The following is a 21,637-nucleotide window of genomic DNA, read 5'->3' as shown; positions in this document are numbered from 1 at the left end:
CTCCGGCAGCCCGGTCTCCCCGCCGGGCTCGGTGGGAGGGTCGAGGATGGCCGGGGGGGAAGGAGCGGGCTCCGGGGTACCGGAGTGCCGGGAGCATCTCTTCAAGGTGCTGGTGATCGGGGAACTGGGTGTGGGTAAAACTAGTATCATCAAGAGATACGTGCACCAGCTTTTCTCACAGCACTACCGGGCCACCATCGGGGTGGATTTTGCACTTAAAGTCATCAACTGGGACAGCAAGAACCTGGTCCGGCTGCAGCTCTGGGATATAGCAGGTAAGGGCTTGGGGTGAGTGTCTCTCTGCAGGGAAAGCCCCGAGAGGGCAGAGGGCTGTGAACATGGCTGGTTGTGGGGTCCCGGGGCCCAGCCTCTGCGGAGGAAAGTGTAGTTTGTCTGTGAAGCCTTTCTTTTTTTTCTTTTCCTCCTCTCTTCCTTCCCTTATTACATACAACCCTTCTTGTCTGCATTTGAGGCATAAGGAGAGGGATGTCTTGATGTATGGGCAAAGTAGTTTTTTGACTTCTTCCAGGCTGTGTGTGGGGCTACACTTGGCCCAGAGTTTAGCAGTATTCCTCAAAAGGCTGCTCTGTTCTGCTTGCTGGCTCCAGGGTTCCCAGGGAGTTCCTGCTTGTTCTGCTCCTCCTCACCTGCTTGCCTGGGAGCTTTTGGCCTTGTTTATGGCTACTGCTTAAAGTCATTAATGGTTACAGCTCCATAACACCTCTAGAGGAAATATATATTTTTTCCAAGTAGGTTGTTTAGTTAAGCACACTTTACAGGTTTAGGGTAACTCAAATAGCTAAAATGATCCTCAAAGGGAGTATGCTTAAACTCAGTAAGTTTGGAGTCATCTACTTAATTTTAAAGTAACTTTTCCTGCAATGTGGAGTGAGGGAATGGGACTTCTGTTAGGCTTAGTTCTACCTTCAAATCATGGGTTTGTGTATCAAAACGATGCTTTGAGCACACCAAAGCCCTGCTCATTTGCCCAAACTGCATGGCCTTCCTGCCCTATGTCTATTTCAAAACTGTTCTTTAACACCTCCTGTCTTAAAGACTCCAGCTGTATACCTATCATGGTTAACTCTGAGTATGCTGAGGTGTTAAATAAGAATTGAACTCTGTTTTGCTGTGTTCTTATAAGAAGTCTGTGTCCTTAACTCCTTAGTCATCTCAAGTTGGTATTGTATTTCTGGTGTTGTGTTCAGTCTGGGTATTAACCTGCAGCTCTAGTCATCTCTCATCACTGCATTCAGAATATCTCTGTGGATATGAAAGAGTAGACTTTATTTCAAATGCCAGGGTTTAAACTTACACTACTGGAAGATAATAGGATAGCAACTGGTAGTTACTGTTTCCATGAACTCTATGCTTTCCTGTGTGGAAGCTCAGAAAAGAGGAAGCATAACATGCGGCTGCTGTAACCCTGTGACAGACCAGCTGTAAGTCACTCTCTGGCCTTTCTCCTCAAAAGATTATCTTAAAACACTTCAAATATAATTCCTCAAAATAAAAAGCCTACTTCTTACTGCCATATGCTGAAACATGCCATAGATCTTTTGCTGCTGGCCTGTAGGGCAAACTAAAATATTTTCTAATTGCTGTTTTGGAGAGCAAGTAAAATGTTGGCAAGCTTTCTCTTCTCACAGATTTCTTTTACAGATCAGTTCTAACTTCCTTTAAATCGATTGGCAGTATCCATGCAAGCTGCTATGACACTGGGGATGTATATGAGCAAGTCTGGGGCTCTAAAGATTAAAGAGGGGGGACTATCAGGATCCTGGGGTTTGGCAGGCTGCCACGCTTGTGTTTAACTTCTCCTCAGCCCTTGGTTTCTCAGACTGGGGTAAGCTGTGTGTTTTGCCTAAGCAATCTATATCAAGAGGCTAGGCAGGAATGTAGCTGTAACTTGTAACAAAGTTTGGACAGAACCCGTTTACATTATGGGAACTCCTATAATACACCCATGCATTAAATTCAAGATCTGGAAGACAGTATTTTTCACTCTTGGTTATTGCCCTTGGTGTATCTTGGACACTGTTAGGTGAAGACTAAGTTAAGAGCTGCTGATATATCTCTGGAGACTTGTGCTAATATTGCTGATAGATTGAAGAATATTTTTTTCCTGTCACTGAATTGTCTATATACTATTTCTAACACTTCCAGACCTATTGTAAATTAAGCTCTATTAACCTAAATAGGTAATATTTTCCCTATTTTACAATGTGATGCATAGTTTTGTATGAAACTCCTGATTGGCCTTTCCCTAGCAAAAATGAAAAAGGAGAATACAACTGTTTTGCAATTTGCATTCCAAACTCTTATGTCTAATCTGGTAGTTTAGGCTATTCTGTTTCCAAGGGGGTAGGAGTCCTTCCCCAACTGAAAAACAAGACCAAGAAAAGAAGTAGTTTTAGTCTTAGTGATATTTGTTTGGGCTGTGCTTAGCCAGTGGGAGAGGAACAGTTCAGACTCCTATAGAACTTGACATCTCTGTTAAACGTTAATCATTAAAATAAAAGGGATTTTAGTATCTGTAAGAGTTGTTTCATGGTCTTAAAACTGCTAAAGGCCTCAACCTGGGAATGTGTTCTACAGCTGTCTACATCGATACTCATTAATATTTCTAAATGCCTCGGGATGTTAAAAGGTTTATTATAGAAATTATTAGTTAGAGAACCAGGTTGAGGTTGGTTTCTATACAGTCATAGCACATATTCCCTAAAGCACTCTAATAAAGTGTGTAACAAAGTATCTGAGCATGTGATAGTCATTTCCTTTTAACTCATCAGCCCAGCTGTCTTCTGGCTTTCAACAGCTCATGTAGATAATTTTGTCTGCTGGTGTGTGCAAACAGCTTAGATCTCTTGAAGAGATCTAAATCTTATGGTAAGTAATGTTACATGTGACTTCCCTGCAAGCAATGTGGTGCTGGCATTCTGAATTGATTTCCTTGCATTTAAAGAAGCTTCTGGTTTGAAGTCTAACCCTTAAGCATAGTAAGGCATGTTATTTTTCACCAGATCAAAGCTTGTACTTAAAAGTTCATCATAAAAAGCTTTCCTCAGAAAGCTAGGTGCTGCAGTCTAAGGTTCTGTACCTAAATCAATGATAAGCACTAACCATGTAGTTCAGTCACCAGCTAAAGATTATAGGCAGATACTGTGCTGGCTTCTGGTGTGAAAAAAGATGAATGTTGTGTGGCGTATTGCAATGCAGTATGTTCCTGAGTGACTTATATTTCTTGTTCTAGCTGAGTTTTTTAAGTGATTAGGTAATTCTATCACATAGAGCATGACAATGTTACACTGCCTATGCTTTTTTTCTTGGTGAAAGTAGCCTTCTTGTTATAAGGTACAAAGTAATGCAAATTCCTGCAGCAAGAATCAAAGGGGAGGAGATGTGAGGGGTACTGTTGTGCCTAGACTTGTGTATTCCAGAAATACTCGGGCATTTTTGCTTTTAGACACAGACTGTAGCCTCTTGAATAATAGAGATGAAAAAGTTTGGGAGTAATACTGATCAGTCACTGTCAAATTATCTCAGTTGCAGCATGAAGTATTCTGAAAGAAGTTGAACAGCTTACCTGCATGTTCATACAAGAACAAAACTTCTAAACCTTAGCTGCCCTTAGGCATTACTCCTGTTTTTTATCTTGACATGTGGAGTTATGATAAATAACTCTTCCTGGATAAATTCTGAAAGTGTTAGAACCAGGTTAGCCCCCTTGATCAAAGGACATAAATAACTGGTGAAATAAATAGGAGATAGGAATGAGTCATTGTGGTAAGGAGATACACAACAGAAGGAAGTACTTTTAAAAGTCCGTTTCAATACACTAGAGATTCCTACTTGACAAGCCTGCTCTTTTAGTGAGTATACTGTACTTACCACAATGTACTGTAGGAGGTAAATATCCCATATTGGTAAAACTCGGTCAAATATAATTGAAAGAACAATTTAAGGGTTTTCTATATCATAAAAAGCTTTTGATCTGGTCTAATAAGACCAGAAACTGAGTAGTGTTAGCTACCACTTCTTTATGATCACATTGACTATCACTGTCACTCATGTCAGTCTGTACGAATGTGCAACTTGCTGGAGGTCAGGGGTGGTAAAAGTCATACATCACCACTAGAACTTGGTTTCTTCTCAAGAGTGTCACTAACAACAATGGGTAGAGAAATTTGTCTTAAAGCTTTGAATAATTCTGCATTAACTTTGGTGTAATAGTACCCTTTTTCAGGGCTTTATTACAATATCTTTATAAAAGTGTTTATTGAAACTGAAGTAATGCTTTAACTGGAAGAACATGGCCATGAAATAGGCCAAATAGAAGAGGAATTATTGTACTTCAGTACTCTAAACATGCTCTACACAAGCTTTCAAGAGTTGAATGATAAAACTTGTAGCATGCAAATTTGTTTCTAAACTCTTGTCTGTCTCCTTGAAAAGATCTGAACTCTAACTTCTTAGAAGTATATACTAGTCCCCAAGAGGATGGAGAGATCAGATGAAGTATTTTGCTCAAACACTGGGAGAGCTGGAATAAATAATCTTTTGTATGAAGATAAATGACTCTTAGACATGTGAGTTGATGTTAAACTTTTAACTTAATTAGGAAGTTAACTTGCTGTCATCTATAGGAAGCCATAAGAAATGAGTAAGTGAATGGAGGATGCCATGGGTGTGGGAGAGGGAGGAGGATATTCTAGAACCAACTTCACAGTAGGGAAGAAACTTAAATTGAAACCAGTGCTTGCAAAGCAAGGCAATGAAGGCAAAATGCAAATCTTCTCACTGAGATAAGCAGAAGTAATGCTGCACCTGATAGATCTTACTCCATTGAGACAGAAAACATTATCTCCTCTGGAAAGGTGGAGTACTTGGTAGCTATGCACTTGCTCTGGAACATAGCTGTGTACTGTTGTGTATTTTGATGGCTGAGTTTCAAAGGCATTCAGGCCGTTTCAGTATGTGAGATGGTGTACTTCCACGTGAAAAACCTTAAAGTTTCAAGCAGCAGTATATTTCAGTTTTTCTCAGACTGTGTTTGTGCTACTGACATGTCAGAAGAATGCCAAGTTACTTCTATGTACCAGCTCACTAACTTGTTTCTTGCAAAACAAGGTCTAAAGCAAGCCTTAAATGATGTTAGTACATCCCTGTCAGTCTATAGAGGGCAACCAGAAAAATTCCCCCATTTCTTATACACATAGGTCTGTGTCATAGAGGCATGTACTTCAATTGCTTTTCAGAGGAGCGTCTCCCAAGTATGGAAAGGTTGGAGGTAGTAGTCTCTAAGGTTAGTCGAGGTATTCTTGTAACAACTTGTTCTTACCCACAACACACTTTGAAGCTCAATATAGGGATTAAAATGGCAACTCCTGCAAGGAAACCATGAAGAAAAAATTGCTTAGCTGTGTGCCTAGTATAAGTGAGCATAGGGTGGAGGCAAGACAATCCAGGCATAACCTGCCCCCAACTGTTTTTTTCCTCACTGTCAGAAAGATGCCTAATGAGTGAAAAATACATCAGAAAGGGATGCAGAACTTGTAGCTCAGAGCTTTTTCAGAAACTGGTAAGTTATCTGAGGTTATTGTGTAGTTTATATGGTGAAGAAGGTTCCAGCTGCAGCTGCCTCTATGTGGGGACAGAAGCACTATCATTTTGTTAACAGCTGAGGCAGGTCAGAAAACTCCTAGTCAGGGATGGAGAATCTTTTATGTGATTAAATCTCCAGAGTGATGAAAAAGATTTGAAAGACCTGTGACTGTTTTCTGAATGCTTCCTGGTCACACACATTTAAGTGTGAATTTCATGTGAGAAAAATTACTTAAGGATGATGGTGGCTTGAAACATGCAAGACTAGCAGATAAAGTTTGAGGAGGGGAAAGTAGAAAACCTACTCATTTTGAAAGGTTTTGAACACTGTCTTAGAAGCAGTAGAGGCAAGAAACAGGACTGAAGGGGTACTGTATGTTTCCTTCTAGAAACCACTCCTCTGTGGGAAATCTTGTGTGGGTGTCCTTTCTTGTGACTCTTCTGGAACAGCTGAATTAGGGTTATGAGATGTCAGTTGAGAATGACTTGATGTGCTTGGAGCTCTATAGCAAAGTATCCAAATAAGTGCTGAACGAGTTAAGCTTGATTCTTTTTGGTGTGTCTCCAGCCTTCAGACATCTCTGAATGCAGGGCTGGATGTCAACATCCTTTTTTTTTTTTTTTAATTTGTAATTCTTCTGTTTAAGTAATTTTTTTTTATGAAATGCTGTCAAGCAAGGTAGAGTTATTGGTCTTGCTGATGAAGCAATTTCCTTGTCTTACCAGTGGAGTACTAAACCATTCATATTGGTGAAGGTTCTTTTGCTTAGTACTATATTATATAGCAACTCGAAGTACCGTATATGTTATCTTGAACTAAACTTCTTAAAGCCTGTGTGCTGATGGAATTCCATAAGCATATGGGAAATGTTACTGTCTTGAAGTTGGTCTTGTAAGCCAGTTTTGTATGGTAATTTTGATTATGCAAGACAGGACTGTTCAGTTAATTTTCAGTTAAATGGTAGAATTGAGACAGATGTTCGTTGTCTTGGAAATAAGCTCAGAATTTCTCCATAGGCTTTAGTAGGTGTCTTACAAGAAATGGGGTTAAAGATGTGATCTTAGAAGACCACCTGATCTAGTACAGGCTTAAAAGAAAGTTAGCTATATTGATCTTGCAGGTACTTTTAATTTCTGTCAACCTTGCTAATGCACTTAGTGCTTGAGCTTCTAATCACTGTGGAATAGGTGAAGTTTCAGCCTTATTTTCAAATAGATAAGGTTCATGTCATATATAGCAGTTGCTCAGAAGCTTTATGCTTTCTACGAGATAACAATAAAAATGCTTCCCTAGTGCTTTGGTACAGAGAATAAAGGATGAATGGATGAGAATCCATCAAATGGGCAGGGGAGAAGCTACCTTAAAGGGAAATGATAGCCGAGTCCTTATGCGCAATACAGCAGACAGGAGGAAAAATAGTATATATCATACAACCTAACTAATTTTTAGGTCAGATTATAAAACAAACTAGAAATCTTTGCAGAAATCATTAACTTACATTAATCATAAGCTTTTCTGAGGCAAATGTTGGCTAAATTCTTGCCTTTTATGTAATACTGACTCATGTAGTCAGAAATTAAGCTGGTTTGGCAAGTTAAGGGTGCTACCCTTCAGAGACAAACTGCTGTAGACAATATTAAATATATACCTTTCTCTTAATGTATGGAGTTTACATGAATGTAAATCGACCTTTATCAACTTTCTTTGCATCAGTCTTGCAGCTTCAGAGTCTTGATGCCTTCACCTTATTTACATCTCTACTTTGCCTCTTATCAGTTTGGCTTTCTTTATATGCACACTAGGACAGGGTGTCACAGGGTATGCATGTACACAAATACAATTTGAGTTGGCAAGTGCTGTAAAGAGGTTGTTCTTGACTGATTATCTGTCTTATGAAATGCAGGAAAGAATAATTTTAGCTGCCTGGTTCCAAAAAAAGCTCTAGTATGTTGTATACGATTAAGATTTTTGCCTTCAGTAGTGAGCAAGGCCACTGGGACTCAGTCTCACAGCTGTTGGGAATACCTTCCTTGAACTCCTGTGGTAACTATTGCCTTGCTTTTGCAGTCTGTTGTAAATTGTTCCCTCCAAATACTCACTTTAAAAGTTCTGAAGTGTGATATGCCATGTCAGAAGAAAGTGATTTGTAGTAAGGGAATTTCTATTTATATTTTTTATGAAAGCACAGGAATAACTCTGGTCAAAATTCTTGCAAGTGTTAAAGGTAGCATGACCAGCAGTGACTACAAAGCACAACATGCTTCTCGAGCTACCAGTGGTAGAACATTAGATGTTAAAAGTTCTCCTCTGGCTATGGAGATGCAGAACAAAGGCAGATGGGGTGGTAAGATTATGTTTTGAAAAATTATGAGATTTCAGGAGTTTATAGAGCTTGTTTAGAAAAAAAATCCTAACTCTGTCTAGAGAAAGCATAGCAAGCTTTCAGTAGCAGTGCTTGTAGGTTAGCAGCAAATGAAAACCAATATTCCTTATTGTATGGATTTTAGCAGCTTTTCAGATAATAGATTACAAAGCAGCTTCTTATATAGCTGTTGTCCATATATGCTATATAAGAAGCTGCAAACAGCTTGTGGGAACTTGTTCTTTAATGCTCCCAGGGTAAGAGCAAAGTGGCAGCTATTTGATAGAAAATTCCAATCACATACAGTGTGCCATGACACATTGACCATTTTAGAGATTAACATTTTTTCAGTCTCGTGATAAAGTTGTTCTTGAGACAAACTGACTTTAGAATTGTTCTCCTGTGTGCTGTGAAATGCTGTAGTGGCATGCAGCATCACTAAGTCCACAGTACAGCCCTGACTGCATGACAGTGCACCAAAGGAGATGGATTAGAGGGTGAAACATCTTCACTTTGGCAGATTACTTGTTTGGGTAAGTCTAGTTAAAGCAGGGTAGAAAGTACCAATTCATGCTGTTGCTGGCACTAATTGGACTATGTCAACTTTTTCTAAATAATAATGCAAGGAGAGTTTTTCCATGTATGCTGTGTTTGACAGCTAGTTAGGAATCATTTAACCTTGGTTGAACTCTGCTTTTCTGGAGATGGAAATCTAGTGTTTAGTCAGGGACTTTGTCTTGTTAACTTGCTGTTTAGCAAAGATGCTAGCAGAACAAGTGAAAATTTCTTATACAATCATGACTGTCATGCTTTTATCTATAATACATTTGATGCTGGACAAAGCCAGTTGAACCATGAGTACAGGGTATTGTCTCTAAACTTCTTAAAGGAAAGGTAGTAAACTGTAAAAGTCAGTTTAGACAATCCTAAATTATTAGCCCAAGGCTACAGACAGCAATGAAAAGTTTATCAGTCTTAATGTTAAATTCCCTGTGAGAGCTGTGCAATTGTTTGAGGAAGGCTTTCTATCTTTGTGAAAGAGGGTGGTGTGCTTTTTCCATCTATTAGGATGATAAATGTGGTCAGTGTTGCTGATGGAAATCAGGTGTCTAACTTCTGAGCACTTGCACCTCAGTGCTTGTGCTGTTTCACTGGTAGTGAACAGGACTGTCCTGCTTCAGGATAAAGTTAAAATGATAGCAAAGAGTGAATGGAAGGACTAGTCACTGATTTTGAAAATTCAGGTAGCTAACAAATTATTAGGTTAGAAACTGACTGTGCTGTGCAGTGAAAACTCAGAGCAAACTAGTTCTTACAATTTCAGAATGAAATAGTGACTTCTAAGAACATGTGAAAACACTGTGTTATGATCTAGACAATCAAAATACTACTGCACCTGAACTGATATTCTTCAGTGAGTTTTCAGTGACTACAGTCTCTCATACATCGTGTATATCTAGTATACTGTGGCTGTCAGATCTCTGATGCTGCCTCATTCAACAACTTCAGCTGTGCCCTGCAACTTTCTAATGTAGATATAACCAGAGGACCAGAGGTTATCTTTTATGGTAATGTGGGAGTCAGTTGAACAGGGATTAACTGTCTGGTTACCTTTTCCTCTGGAAACTGTTCTGAAGGGTTTGGGACAGTTGCTGTTGGGAAGAGGTCCATCCAGTGATCAGTTAACTTTCCCACACTACCCTTAGTAAGAAAGGACATTAGCAATTCACTTAAAATCATCTGAGGCTGCTTTTGTCTGTTAGAAACTATAGGAACTGCAGCCAGTGAAACTGTTCCTAGTACTGTCTAATACAGGAAGACATAATATTCTTGTAGTTCTTGCTTTTTTTTAACCTCTTGGTGTTTGTCACCAGAACCACAAATACCAAATATTACTTCCACCATTGTGGAAGTAAAAAGTCAGGGTAGACATGCCTTTTCTAACTCTTACAGGTTTCTGATTATCTGCTAGAGCTGCTAGTGCAGTTCCACACCTCTGTGGGTTAAACACATGGCAACTTTGCACTGAGAGCTTAAATGGGTAATAGTGAGGAGTGGAGAACCACCAGGGGTCTGTCTACTCTCTATCTATGGCTGCTACCCATGGGAAAAAGCAGGTAGACAAACTTGAGCATGTCCTGTAATATTGATAGTGATTTGGTTAACCTACTTCTTGCTGAATAACAGATTCAATCTAATTGGGTAAGACAGTTCTGGGACAAGCTGTGCTGGTTTGGGGAGAGAGGGGAATGCTGTCAGCAGTTGTAGCTTGCCAGTAACATATTGATATATTTGGCTGAAAAGCAGCCTCAGTCACACCTACCCTGGTAGTGCTAAAATGTACATTAGGTGTCTGGCAAACTAGGAGGTGCATCCTCAGGGCAATTCTGGATATTTGCTGTATGGTGCCAAACATCCAGCTGTAAGACCAACAGGCTTCCAATGTGTAGTCTGTTCTTACCTGTGGCTCCTAAAGGATTTAAGCGAATTTGGAAAGTAACAGTGGTTCTAACTCAGTGAGAGGATTGGGCTGCATGCCCACTCATTATGGATGGTGCTCTAGCTTAAATCTTACATACTGAATGACATGAACTTTACCGAGAGTTGAAATTATAAATAAGGAACTTCATTGATGTTAGTATGTGAAAGCCTGAACCTAGAAATTCAGGGAGCTAGAGAAAAACCTTTTGTAAAGCAGTACAACTAAAGCAGTGTGCTCACCAGGTTAGGCCTTCCTTTGGCAGAAGGAAGACTGGAGAAAAAGGGGTTTCATTTACTGTTTAATTGTGTTTTTTACCTAAGTTGAATAAAAGCACAAATATCCTGTGGTCCTGAAAACTGTTTGAAACAACTAACTTGTGGAGTTTGTCACTTAAGCCTAAATGATGGCACTGTGCTTGCAAACTGTGTGGCCAATAAGGTCAAAGTAGTTGATCGCAAGGATGTAAGAGCCATGGTGTTGGCAGTCAAATTAGAATTAGTCTGACTGTTACTTGACCCTTCTTGAATTGTGGCATGACTAATTGACTGTTAGTGGTCATGGTAAATAGTTGATCTGAGAACCTTCTCACAATGGAAGAAGAATTTTCAAGTAGTCCCAGACTAAAACTAATTTATTACCACCATTCACTATAGCTTAATAAGCATCCTCTGGTGCCTGAGTTCACTGCAATATATAGTACCTACTGATAGAAAAGCAGAATAGCTGAAACACTAGCAGGATGCTACTTCTATGCATTTTGAACTCACTTCATTTGATTCCCTAGGCCTCTTGATAATTTCTTCACTACTGAAGTATTGCTGGGTAGGTTTTTTTGCTTAGTTTTATAAATTAAACTTTTTCTGTGTGGTATATTCCTTCTTTCTGCTGAACTTAAGCTGCCTTTTAAACTAACTGAACCCTGAGTTTCAGCATTCTGAAGGACAATGTTGGCATGAGCTGCTTGGCTTTAGTCGTAAACTGAGGACTTCTTGCCGTTTATCAGACTCTTGGCAACCCTCTGTTATTTGGTCCAGGAAAAAACTGCAAAACTTCATTGCAGTGGTCTTCCAGTTAGCAGCAAACAAATTTAGGATAAAACTCTTCAGCTAGTTGTGCATTGACTTTTAAGTGACTGCTGTCTAGACTGTGCATCTATAGTTTAAGATTATTTGATATGGAACTGCCAAACTTGTTAAAATCAAATTTTGAGATCTGGTCACCCATTACGTTGATTAGCCTGTCAAGGATGACTTGAACTAACATTGTGTCAATGAAAGAAACTATTTGTTCAATCATTTTTCCAATTTTCAGGCTTTTATAACCCTTGGTCATCTTTCTCTTCCACATGAATGATGCATTTTTTGGAGGGTGCTGGAACTTTTAGTTTCATCTGAAAGAGAAGAACTTGAAGAACTTTGACCAGTTGTCCATCAGTACTCCTGATGAGATGTTAAGGGTTTAAATGCAGCTAACACAAGCTGTGTGGCTTCAGATAAGACTAATCTTAGATTTTTACAAAGTAGATCATCTCATGCTATACTTGCAGAATCACAGAATGGTTGAGGTTGGAAGGGACCTCTGAAGGTCATCTAGTCCAACCGCCCTGGTCAAACAGGGACTCCTAGAGCACAAGAACCAGGATTTTGTCCAGACAGTCTTTTAATATCTCCAGGGAGGGAGATTCTACAACCTCTGAGCAACCTGTTCCAGTGCTCAGTCACCCTCACAGTAAAGAAGTTCTTCCTTATGTTCAGGTAGAACTTCCTGTGCTGCAGTTTATACCCGTTGCCGCTTGTACTATTGTTGGGTGCCAATAAGAAGAGTCTGGCCCCATTCTCTAGACACTCTCTTTAGATATTTATAAATATTAATCAGATCCCCTCTGAGCTGTCTTTTCTCCAGGCTGACCAGGCCCAGCTCCCTCAACCTTTCCTCATATGAAAGCTGCTCCGGTCCTTTAATCATTTTAGTCACCCTTTGCTGGACACACTCCAGGAGTTCCATGTCCTTCCTGCATGGGGGAGCCCAGAACTGGACACAGTATTCCAGGTGGGGCCTCACCAGAGTTAAACCAAAATTCATCTTCATAGCAAGAACTTAGAGCTGGGGAAACTTAGTCTAGATAGGCCATTTTACTCTCCTTGAGCAGGTTCTTGTTAGTTCATATAAACTACCTATTAAGAGTTCTAGGTATGGTAAGTAGTCTGGGGGAAGGAACACAGACATCTCAGTATCCTGCATATCCAGCAGTCGTTTGTACATTTAACTTGTTTTTTCTAGCCTCAATTTCCATCGCATAGGAAGAGTTAAGAGCAGAAATAATGGTAGGAGTGTAGGTATCTTCTGCTTACTGAAAGCAAGAACTGCTACAATAAGTCACGCTGCTGTGGTGAACAGGACTCTCTTGTTTGCTCCTTACACTGGGAAAGATTGCTGCAGAAATTCTTTAAAATGTTCTTCAAGGCAAGGTTGGCACTCTCTGAATCTTATGATAACTTTTATTTTGCACTGAAGTAAAGGACAAAGATAAAGCTTCTAATGTCAGACCTGGATATATATTTTTTTTTTTCATGTAGCTTTTAGTTTACAGTTTAACCCTGTTACAGTGTAAACTGAGAAGCAAGAATAGCTCCCAAGGTCTGATACAGTTTTAAACTAAACTTAATTCCTGTGATGCCCCTGTAGGGAGCTGTATTAGTTCCTGATGCCTGACATTATGCAAGTATTTCACTTAAGGTTATTGCAATTCCTGGAAAATATGGTAACAATATGTGCTGAGTCATTTAGATGTGAAAACTTTGTGGTTAGAGAATGCAGAACTCTTCATTGCATGCAGCCACTTCCATACTCCCAAACAAAACCTCTGACCCCCATGACTGCCCTGTAGCTTAGCTCCTCATATAGACCTGAACCCCTAAAGCACAGAGGAAGTATACCTTTGTGGTACCAGCAGGTTTACATCAAGGTGCTAGACCTACCGGAATGATTAATCCTATGATGTCCTTTCTATACTGCTGTAGTAAGCAAGTAGCTATCTTCCTGTCCCTTCCATGGTTATACACACTGGAGATCTTAAGTCTAGTTTCATCTGATCACTTTTAGTCTTTTTGCCCTCTAGGGGTATGGTCCACTTTCTGCAATATTCAACGCTATTCTCACATATGGTGAAATGACTACAGCAAAAAGTCTGCTGGACATACGGAAGGGAATGACAAATCCTTAGCTGAACTGAGCACGGCAAAAATTGAGTCATTTAGTTTTAATAACATAAACAGAGAATGATGTTCAGACGCCAGACTTCAGAGAAGTGGTCTGTTCTGCAGTTTGCTTTTTCTATGAGTTTTCTTGCAAACAGAAAAGCACTTGCAAAGGCTTTGCCTGGAAGTCCTGTTAAATTTTCAAAAGGCTGTCTAGAATGCTCTGCCTCCCCTACAAGAAGTTTGGCATTCACATTGTCAGTAATAACAGGATTGTAAAGAACATCTACTCAGTTTATACTGAATTATCTTCCTGCCTCATGCCATATACCTTTTACTGCAACAAAGCTCTTACCTCTTCATCAGGCTGTGTGTTATTGCTTCTGTTGTCTTTCTGTGGAATAAAAAGAATATATCCATCCTTGTTAGGCCTCCAGGCAGGATGGAAGAGAGGTCATAAGGTAGTATGCAGGTGAGGTTTATTGTTAATGGATGTGAATTCTAGAGATGAAAGCAGCTCTGTGAAATAAATTGTTTTGGAGTTTGGGCTACTTTAGAAAAGGGCAGCACTCCTACTGGAGTATTAGACCTATTAAAAGGCATTAATCTCTCATACTACAGTGGTGTTGAGCTTGTGTGTGGTTTTAGGTGTAAGGGCTATCAAATCCTCCTAATGTAAAGCTTGGATCTAACAAGTAAAGATACATGCTTTTATGCTGATATGCACATGAATTGTCTACTTTCAGCCACATTTAAATTACAGAAGAATATGTAATAATATTTTTCCAAATTTACAACTCCAAAGTCAAAATTCTTATTCTTCTATCAATAAACCCAGCTAGAAATAATATTTAAATGGTTGTTCTGAGTAGCTGAAGCCTATGCTTTCTAAGTGACTGCTATAGAGTACAAAGTAAAGTACAGTTCAGTGCAGGCTTATGTTCCTACCAGAAGTGCTGTCTTCTCACACAATGAGAAAAGCTACTGTACAAAGCTAACCTTGGCTTCTGCATTATTCCAGAGCTCCTTAATCTGCCAGTAAGCACAACCTCACTTGCAGTAGCCTCTCTCCTGGTCAGGACCCCCTGAAGGGATTCAGCTAGTGTGCTGCTCTGCTACAAGACTGTTGTTGCCATTCTGGTGTAGCATATCTAGCAAGAGGCTGCGTGGTGTTAAAGCTTCATATAGGCTGGGAGATACTGGGGCATGAGAAGTCACCAATGTCAAGGAACCAACTGCCAGGCAATCTTGGTTAAGTACCAGTCGATGCAGCTCTCCAGTTCATTGTGTATAAAGGCATTGGGCCAGGTAGATGGGGAAGACTGCCTATGGTAAGATGATGGGAATTCTCTTGGAAATGGAATTTGTCAATTTATCTGAGTGATGATCAGACTTTCTGGCCAAGACTAGGCCTCCTGTCATTTCTTTAAGAAAAAACATTTGGTGTTGTTTAGGACTCTTCAAGTTTAGTTATGATATACTTTGTAATTGCATTTATTTTCTTTGGAAGTTCTATATGATGCTGTACTAGTTCTGTCTTTTGTACACCTTAAATGCACCATGTTGTGCATGTTTCAGTAATGTTTATTGCTATAGGAGGCTTAAAAGCTTCTTTGGGTGGGAAAGCAGTAGGCAGTGGGCCCGTCCTCTGGTGTGAAGAGATATACTGCCTGAATTGGACACAAGACTTGGTGCTTTAGCACAGTCAGAGGCACTCCCCTGTAACAGGAATTGATGGTGAGACTGATGGCCACACAAATGGGGAAGCTGAGAAGGAGCTCCTTATACTTGTGTGGTCCTGTATTCAGTGGCTGGCTTAATATAACTAAATTTGACCCTGTGCAGCTCCATTTTAAAAAACAATCTCCACAATCTAAAGGTAAAGCTTCTTTAGATGTGACACAATTGATTTGTAGAAGTAGTAAAAACCTTCTGGCCAAACTCTTTTCTAATGGCATTTGATTCATGAAAACAATGGACACTTGGTACAACAATTTGCAGTAAAGCTGTACCAAAAACACCTTTTAGGCATAAGAATCCAGCCTGGAAAGGCCTAAGGAAACAATGTGAGTTACTTGTATGCAAGTTCTGTGTACACTGTTTAGGAGACTTATATCAGCAATGTGTCTGTTCCAGTGATAAAGTTACTGAGATGCAAGCTTGGTGCCTGGCTTGTTGGCCTTAGATTCCATGGCATAAATACTGCTTCAAAACTTGAGTTATGTTTAAGCAGGGAAGAGATTTCCTTTTGCATGCTTGTTCTCACACAGGGGATAATGAGCTGGTGGTGAAGAAATTCATATGTATTTCCATTCCTTAGAATATGCTAGCTAGTGGTGCTGTTTTATGCAGCATCATACTTTAAAGTTGAACAGCCAGACATAGTCTGCTTTATAGAGCTTTATAGTTCTCTGGAACTTCACTGTAGCTGCTGCTGCTTTCAGGCAGTTCAAAGAGCTGCTTAGTCAACCTTCTCTGAAAATGTCTATTGGGAATGAGCTAATTGGTACACTGAAGTACTGACACTAAAATGAGGTGATTGAGCATGCTGTTGAACAGGATCTCTTGTCAAGTTCCTTCACCTAATGAATTTCTGTTTCTTTCTGAAAATATTATAAAACTGGAGTTCTTGTAACTGTTTATCCTTGCTAATAAAAGGTGGATTTGAATGTTTATAAACAGAGGATGATTATATTTTCAATTAAAATTCTTACTTTCTCTATCTATTGTAAACCCACATATGTATTAAATGCTAAAAGCTGAAGTGGTAATACACTGTAAAACTAAATTATGAAATGCAGGGGCTACTTTTCCCAAGGAAGACTTCTGAACAAAGAAGAAAGCTATTTTAGTAGCCCAAACTTCCCAAGCAACATACTAGAACTTGACACTGCTGTGCTCACTCAAGTACAAACAGCATGGTGGTCTGACCTTCCAAACAGAAGAATGACTGTACTTGCACTCTAATTCTACATTTCTAGTGTACTGAATACAGTAGTTGTACTTAAGAGAAGGCTTTAGTTTACTATGCTCACTGACCATTGGTTTTCTTCCGGATTTTTGTTGTAAATAATTGTAATTTAACTATTCTGATAGTCTTCTTTCAAATCCTGGGATTGCTGTAGAACTCCTATAGTTGGAAATTATTCCAGAGAGGGTCTTAGACTTAAAAGATGAAGTTGAAGATAACAGTTTTAGCTACAACTGTTAAATTAACTCCTTTTGAGCCTGTCCCTAAGGAAAAATCAAAAATATGGATGACTTCTTCAGAAGATACTTTGAAAGCTGTTAGCCTTGGAGCTTGTAGAAACCCTTGTTGCTCACCCTTCAGAAAAAGCCTCTGAGTTTTCTTAAGTCTCTAGCTGAAGTAACTAGATTTAGATACAAATCTTGCAGAAGGCTATTTTGATGAAAGAATGATTTGTATATGGCTGTGCTGGTAGCTACTTCTCAAAGAACACTACTCAACAAATAAGTTTGGTTTTTTTAAAATCAAGGTGATAGTTGGGATTGCAAACTGCTTCTCAGCATCTGACTTGTTATGTGTCATACACATAATGGATATCACAATGAGCTTACATAGGATAGAAGAGGCAGTGTTGTATGAACTAGGTGACTAGACCTGCATGCCAAACTCATATGTACTAACCTGGCAGAGAAGTCAATTTGCATTGACTACAGTTCATGCTTGAATATAAATATACTCTGTCACTGTTCTCTCTTCCAGGCCAGGAGCGCTTTGGAAACATGACCAGAGTATACTACAAAGAGGCAGTTGGTGCTTTTGTCGTCTTTGATGTCACAAGAGGCTCCACTTTCGAGGCTGTTTCAAAATGGAAGCATGATTTGGACAGTAAAGTACTACTTCCCAATGGCAGCCCCATCCCTGCTGTTCTTCTTGCAAACAAGTGTGACCAGAAGAAAGATGGCAACCAGAATCCCTCTCAAATGGACCAGTTCTGCAGAGAAGGTGGCTTTGTTGGATGGTTTGAAACATCTGCCAAGGTGAGCATAAAAGAAACATATTTTAAATCTTCTAAGTATTGACATAAGAATGGATGAATATAGTCATGTGGGAAATAAAATTATCAAGTATAGGAAATGAGTCAAGTCTCCAGTGTTCAGCAAAAGTTGGAAGTGGCATGTGGGCTAGCTCATTCCTGAGGAAGAGGTGCAGCATGTTTGGTTTAGGTTAGAACTACATTCTAAATTCAGAGAATTTTAAAACTAACTGGAAACCTTGATTAGCTGAGTTTGACATTTTTTTTCATCCTGCATGCATCAGTATCAGTGTAATTCTTTAAATATTAATACTACTAAATGATGTTCAAACTATCCAAAAGATACACGTGCCTTCTAGGTGCAGGTTTTTAAATTGCAGCTTCTGTCCTTCTGTCTTCACTGTTCCACATAGGAAGTGGTAAGACTCCAGAAGTGAACAAGCTGTTTGCTCACTTGTTACTACCTACCCAGATGATAATGTCACTAAAGCCCTTTTCTAATTTATCAGGTAATGTCAAGAGTGAACTGGAGCAAAACAAATTGTTCTGTATAGTAACTTAAGCTAAGACAGCTGCTTTATTCAAACAGATAACTTTGAGTAAGTTCATATATGGTACACTTTTAGTCTACAGATTTGGTCAGTGCACAGATAAGCTTGTGGTAGCTTAGTTGCAAGTGAAATCCAAGAATTCCTTAAAACTGAATTGATCCTTAAAATGAAAGGTTCCTCTAGATGAAGACAGATGTGGCTGACAGACCAAATTACTGATCTGCCTGATAAATCCTTTATAGGTTAAGCTAAACTTCAAGGTCCCTCTTTTCCCTTGACTTGCCTACTTCCTTTAACTGCTGCTGATGGGCTGACTCAAAATAATGCTTAGACAACTCTTTTAAAGAAAAGAGTCTGTTAAGAGGAATATAAGAAATAAAGTAACAAGCCTCTTCCTGATCACTTTAAAATAAGGAAGAAGAGTACACAGTGACAGGAATTTGTTAATAATTTGTTTGTATTAGAACAAATAATTCCCAATCCCACCCATCTGTTACTAAAAACTCGTATTTTAAGTCTCTTTATACTCAAAAAGAATACCAAGATTCTGTTTTGGATTAGGTCTTCCCTGCCCATAACACTACTATGTATAAACTTCAACATGGGTTAAACACAAATGCAAGTATCATTGAAACAAACCTAACATGGAAGTATAGTGACAGCTTGTGTTTTAGGTGGCATTTAAGACATAATAATGTAAAACAAAGTTTTTGGTGCAGAGAAAAGTCCAGACAATATTAGTCCTAGTTCAGTTATGAATTGACTTGTATAACTACACCTCTGAAGAGGTGTAGTTAAAATAGCTTAGCAAAAATTCGGGACAGCTTTCTTGTTTTCCAAGGATACCAAATCAGTTTATGGTTTTAAGTCCTGCCCACCTAAATATCCTGATAAACTGCTTTTACCTTTCTGCTGGAACTGATACTTGAATCTTTAATCTAGTCATCAGTAATGTAGGTCCCACTCCCTGTGTAGGGAGAACCTTAAAGGCAAAAAAACTGCAGAGTATGAACGTTCATAGAAATATCTTATGAACATCCTTAAACTAAAATGAGGAGAATCCCCCTCCACTCTGGGCAATGAACAGTGCCTATCTGCAAACTGCCAAAAGCAGCTTGTCGCTGACAACCAGAAGCTTGTGAAGTGCAGTGTGATGAGTCAAATATTCTCTCGGTCTAACCTTGCTTATGTAGAGTTTAGATCTACAACTATGGAGAGAGAAGAATGTACTGGGGTGGTATTTCCTTGGAAACCAAAGATGAGCAATTCCTTGTGGTGAGCTAACAGGTGGCCCAGACATGTCAGAGCTGCAGACAAAGGCCTCTTGGTGCTGTCCAACTTGGTCCCTCAGTAACTGAGAGATCTAGAGATGTATTTCATCAGAGTATCAGACATACATACTTTCTTAAGAGTGAATGTGAAGGTACTTTTCAAGGAATGCACAAGAAAATGTAGAGTGGTGAGATGGAGCACCCTGAGGTAGCTGGGTTTCTTGGGCTGATAGAAAAGGTCCTTTTACATAAATAAGTGCATCCAAACTGCAGCAGAAGCAGAAAAAGAGCCCAAAAGGTAGAACACTACTATGAACAGTGTAATTGACTATTATATTTCCTGATGCAGAAATGCACTTTGGTGTTTGCGAGTCTTACAAATGCAGGTGAGTCTTCTCCACCAGCTGCATACTAGATTAGAGTCAATATATCCTATTTGTAATATGAATTAATAACTTTGTCTCAAACCTTTCTGGTAACTTTTTTCAAAAGGCAGGTGTATGAGCAATGACCTGATGCATCTAAGCTGTTTGTGTCATGCTGATGACACTGTAGAAGATTTTCTGTATTTAGTCAGTTTCTGATAGGAATGTGTGACTGTTTAAAAAAAAAAAAAATCAGTGACTTGTTTACTTTCAATGTTTTTTAGGACAACATCAACATAGATGAAGCTGCTAGATTCTTGGTGGAAAACATCCTTGCCAACTACAAAACCTTTCCTAATGAAGAGAATGATGTGGGGAGACCAAAATTGGACCTAGACCCATTGAAAGCAGAGAGTAAATCACAGTGCTGCTAATGCTACCACTGTTCAGTAAACATGATGGGATGAGCAGCAAGACTGTTCCTTAAATCAAACTGCTGCTATGGTGCTGCGTTGTGACAATCCATGTGGGGTGTCTGTTATTGTCTGAATAGGTGATTCCTGTGGGTGTTTACATATTCTTGTTTAGCGTGAAACTGAGTATCTTGTGAGTTACCACTCACTTGATTGAGTGGCTGCATCTGAGTCTGATTAGTGTCTTCTTACTTGAGAACATAAGGTAGTGTTTACACTCCTAAAAAGGAACAAAGACAACATTCAGTGTCTAGTTGGTTTCTGGGACATATGCTACATTCCAAATAGAACTCACTTGGTTTAGCCCAATACACACTTGCACCTTTGAAGTAAACTTTTCCTTTGTCACCAGTAATGTTCTACTTCAACCTTCTCACCTATACACTTGTCCCTATTTATTATCACCTACCATGAGGATCTGTCTCATTGCTAGTTCTCCTGGATTGAGACATCCTAGAAATTTTGAAGGGGCCAATGACAGATAGGAGATCTTTCTTAGTGTGTTCACTAGGACTGAGTGAAGTTGATGGCTTTTACCACTGAGTAAGAACAAGATGAGTAAATTATTGTACTTAATGGGGGAAAGCATGGTTATAGAGATATTAACAAAATGATCTCTAGCCTTTTAAGGCAGGATATTTTCAGCTAATACTTTACATATGAAACACATTAATGAATACAGTTGTACTGCTGGCACATAGTTATGGTAACCTCACCCATATGCACTTCAAGAAATAAACATCCAGTAACTCTTTAATGCACTAACACTGAAAACTTTACCAAAAGTACAAAAAGTAAATATCTTACTGTCCTGTGATAATGTACTTTCTTCTTTTACCTTCTGTCTTGAGATGGTTCTGAATAACATGAAGGGGGGAGAAATGTTTTGAAGGAAATAGCTTAACTGGTTCTTGCTAGCCTATCAAAAAACAAACAAAAAAAACCCCCAAGCTCTATCTTTTTCAATTTTAGAACAGTGCTGCACTCTTCTGACTACTCAGAGCTGGTGAACTGGCTTACCAGTTTGTATACTGAGATGCTTATTTCTTTATTCTAACTTGTATGTATTTTTGGCAGCAAATGCAGATCAAAAGGATTAGAGATATTTCATGGTTCTTGAATACATTCTGGAACTCTGGCTCTGCTTGGCTGAAAGGCTTTGAAGCTCCTCTTTATTTTAAGGGTTTCTTCTGTCTGGTACCTCATTGCTACTGACTTCAGAGGTCTTATCTTGCTTATTTACTTAAACAACAGCATGAAGTATGTGCCAGATTGGATATAATTTAATCTGTATTGAGATTTCCTAGGCTGTCTTTTTTCTAAAGAGTAA

General features: G+C 39.1%; 1 protein-coding gene across 1 annotated transcript; it reads left to right on the top strand.

Moving 5' to 3' along the window:
• Positions 1-8: 8 nt before the first annotated feature.
• RAB32 (RAB32, member RAS oncogene family) lies at positions 9-20,633 on the top strand. Its single transcript, XM_010177240.1, has 3 exons — positions 9-275; positions 17,374-17,651; positions 20,119-20,633. Exons 1-3 carry the CDS (start codon positions 47-49, stop codon positions 20,266-20,268), a joined length of 657 nt encoding a protein of 218 aa, XP_010175542.1. The 5' UTR covers positions 9-46; the 3' UTR covers positions 20,269-20,633.
• Positions 20,634-21,637: the final 1,004 nt, after the last annotated feature.

The sequence above is a fragment of the Antrostomus carolinensis genome, unplaced genomic scaffold (genome assembly GCF_000700745.2).
Source record: "Antrostomus carolinensis isolate BGI_N321 unplaced genomic scaffold, ASM70074v2 scaffold4901, whole genome shotgun sequence".
Taxonomy (NCBI): Eukaryota; Metazoa; Chordata; class Aves; order Caprimulgiformes; family Caprimulgidae; genus Antrostomus; species Antrostomus carolinensis.
This window is presented reverse-complemented; position numbering and strand designations above follow the sequence as displayed.

What these genes read in the sequence shown, in the direction of transcription:
- RAB32 (XM_010177240.1), top strand. Translation starts at nt 47, where the DNA reads ATGGCCGGGGGGGAAGGAGCGGGCTCCGGGGTACCGGAGTGCCGGGAG. An exon ending in GCAGCTCTGGGATATAGCAG is followed by an intron (nt 276 to 17,373) that starts GTAAGGGCTTGG and finishes TCTCTCTTCCAG; the next exon opens with GCCAGGAGCGCTTTGGAAAC. An exon ending in GGTTTGAAACATCTGCCAAG is followed by an intron (nt 17,652 to 20,118) that starts GTGAGCATAAAA and finishes AATGTTTTTTAG; the next exon opens with GACAACATCAACATAGATGA.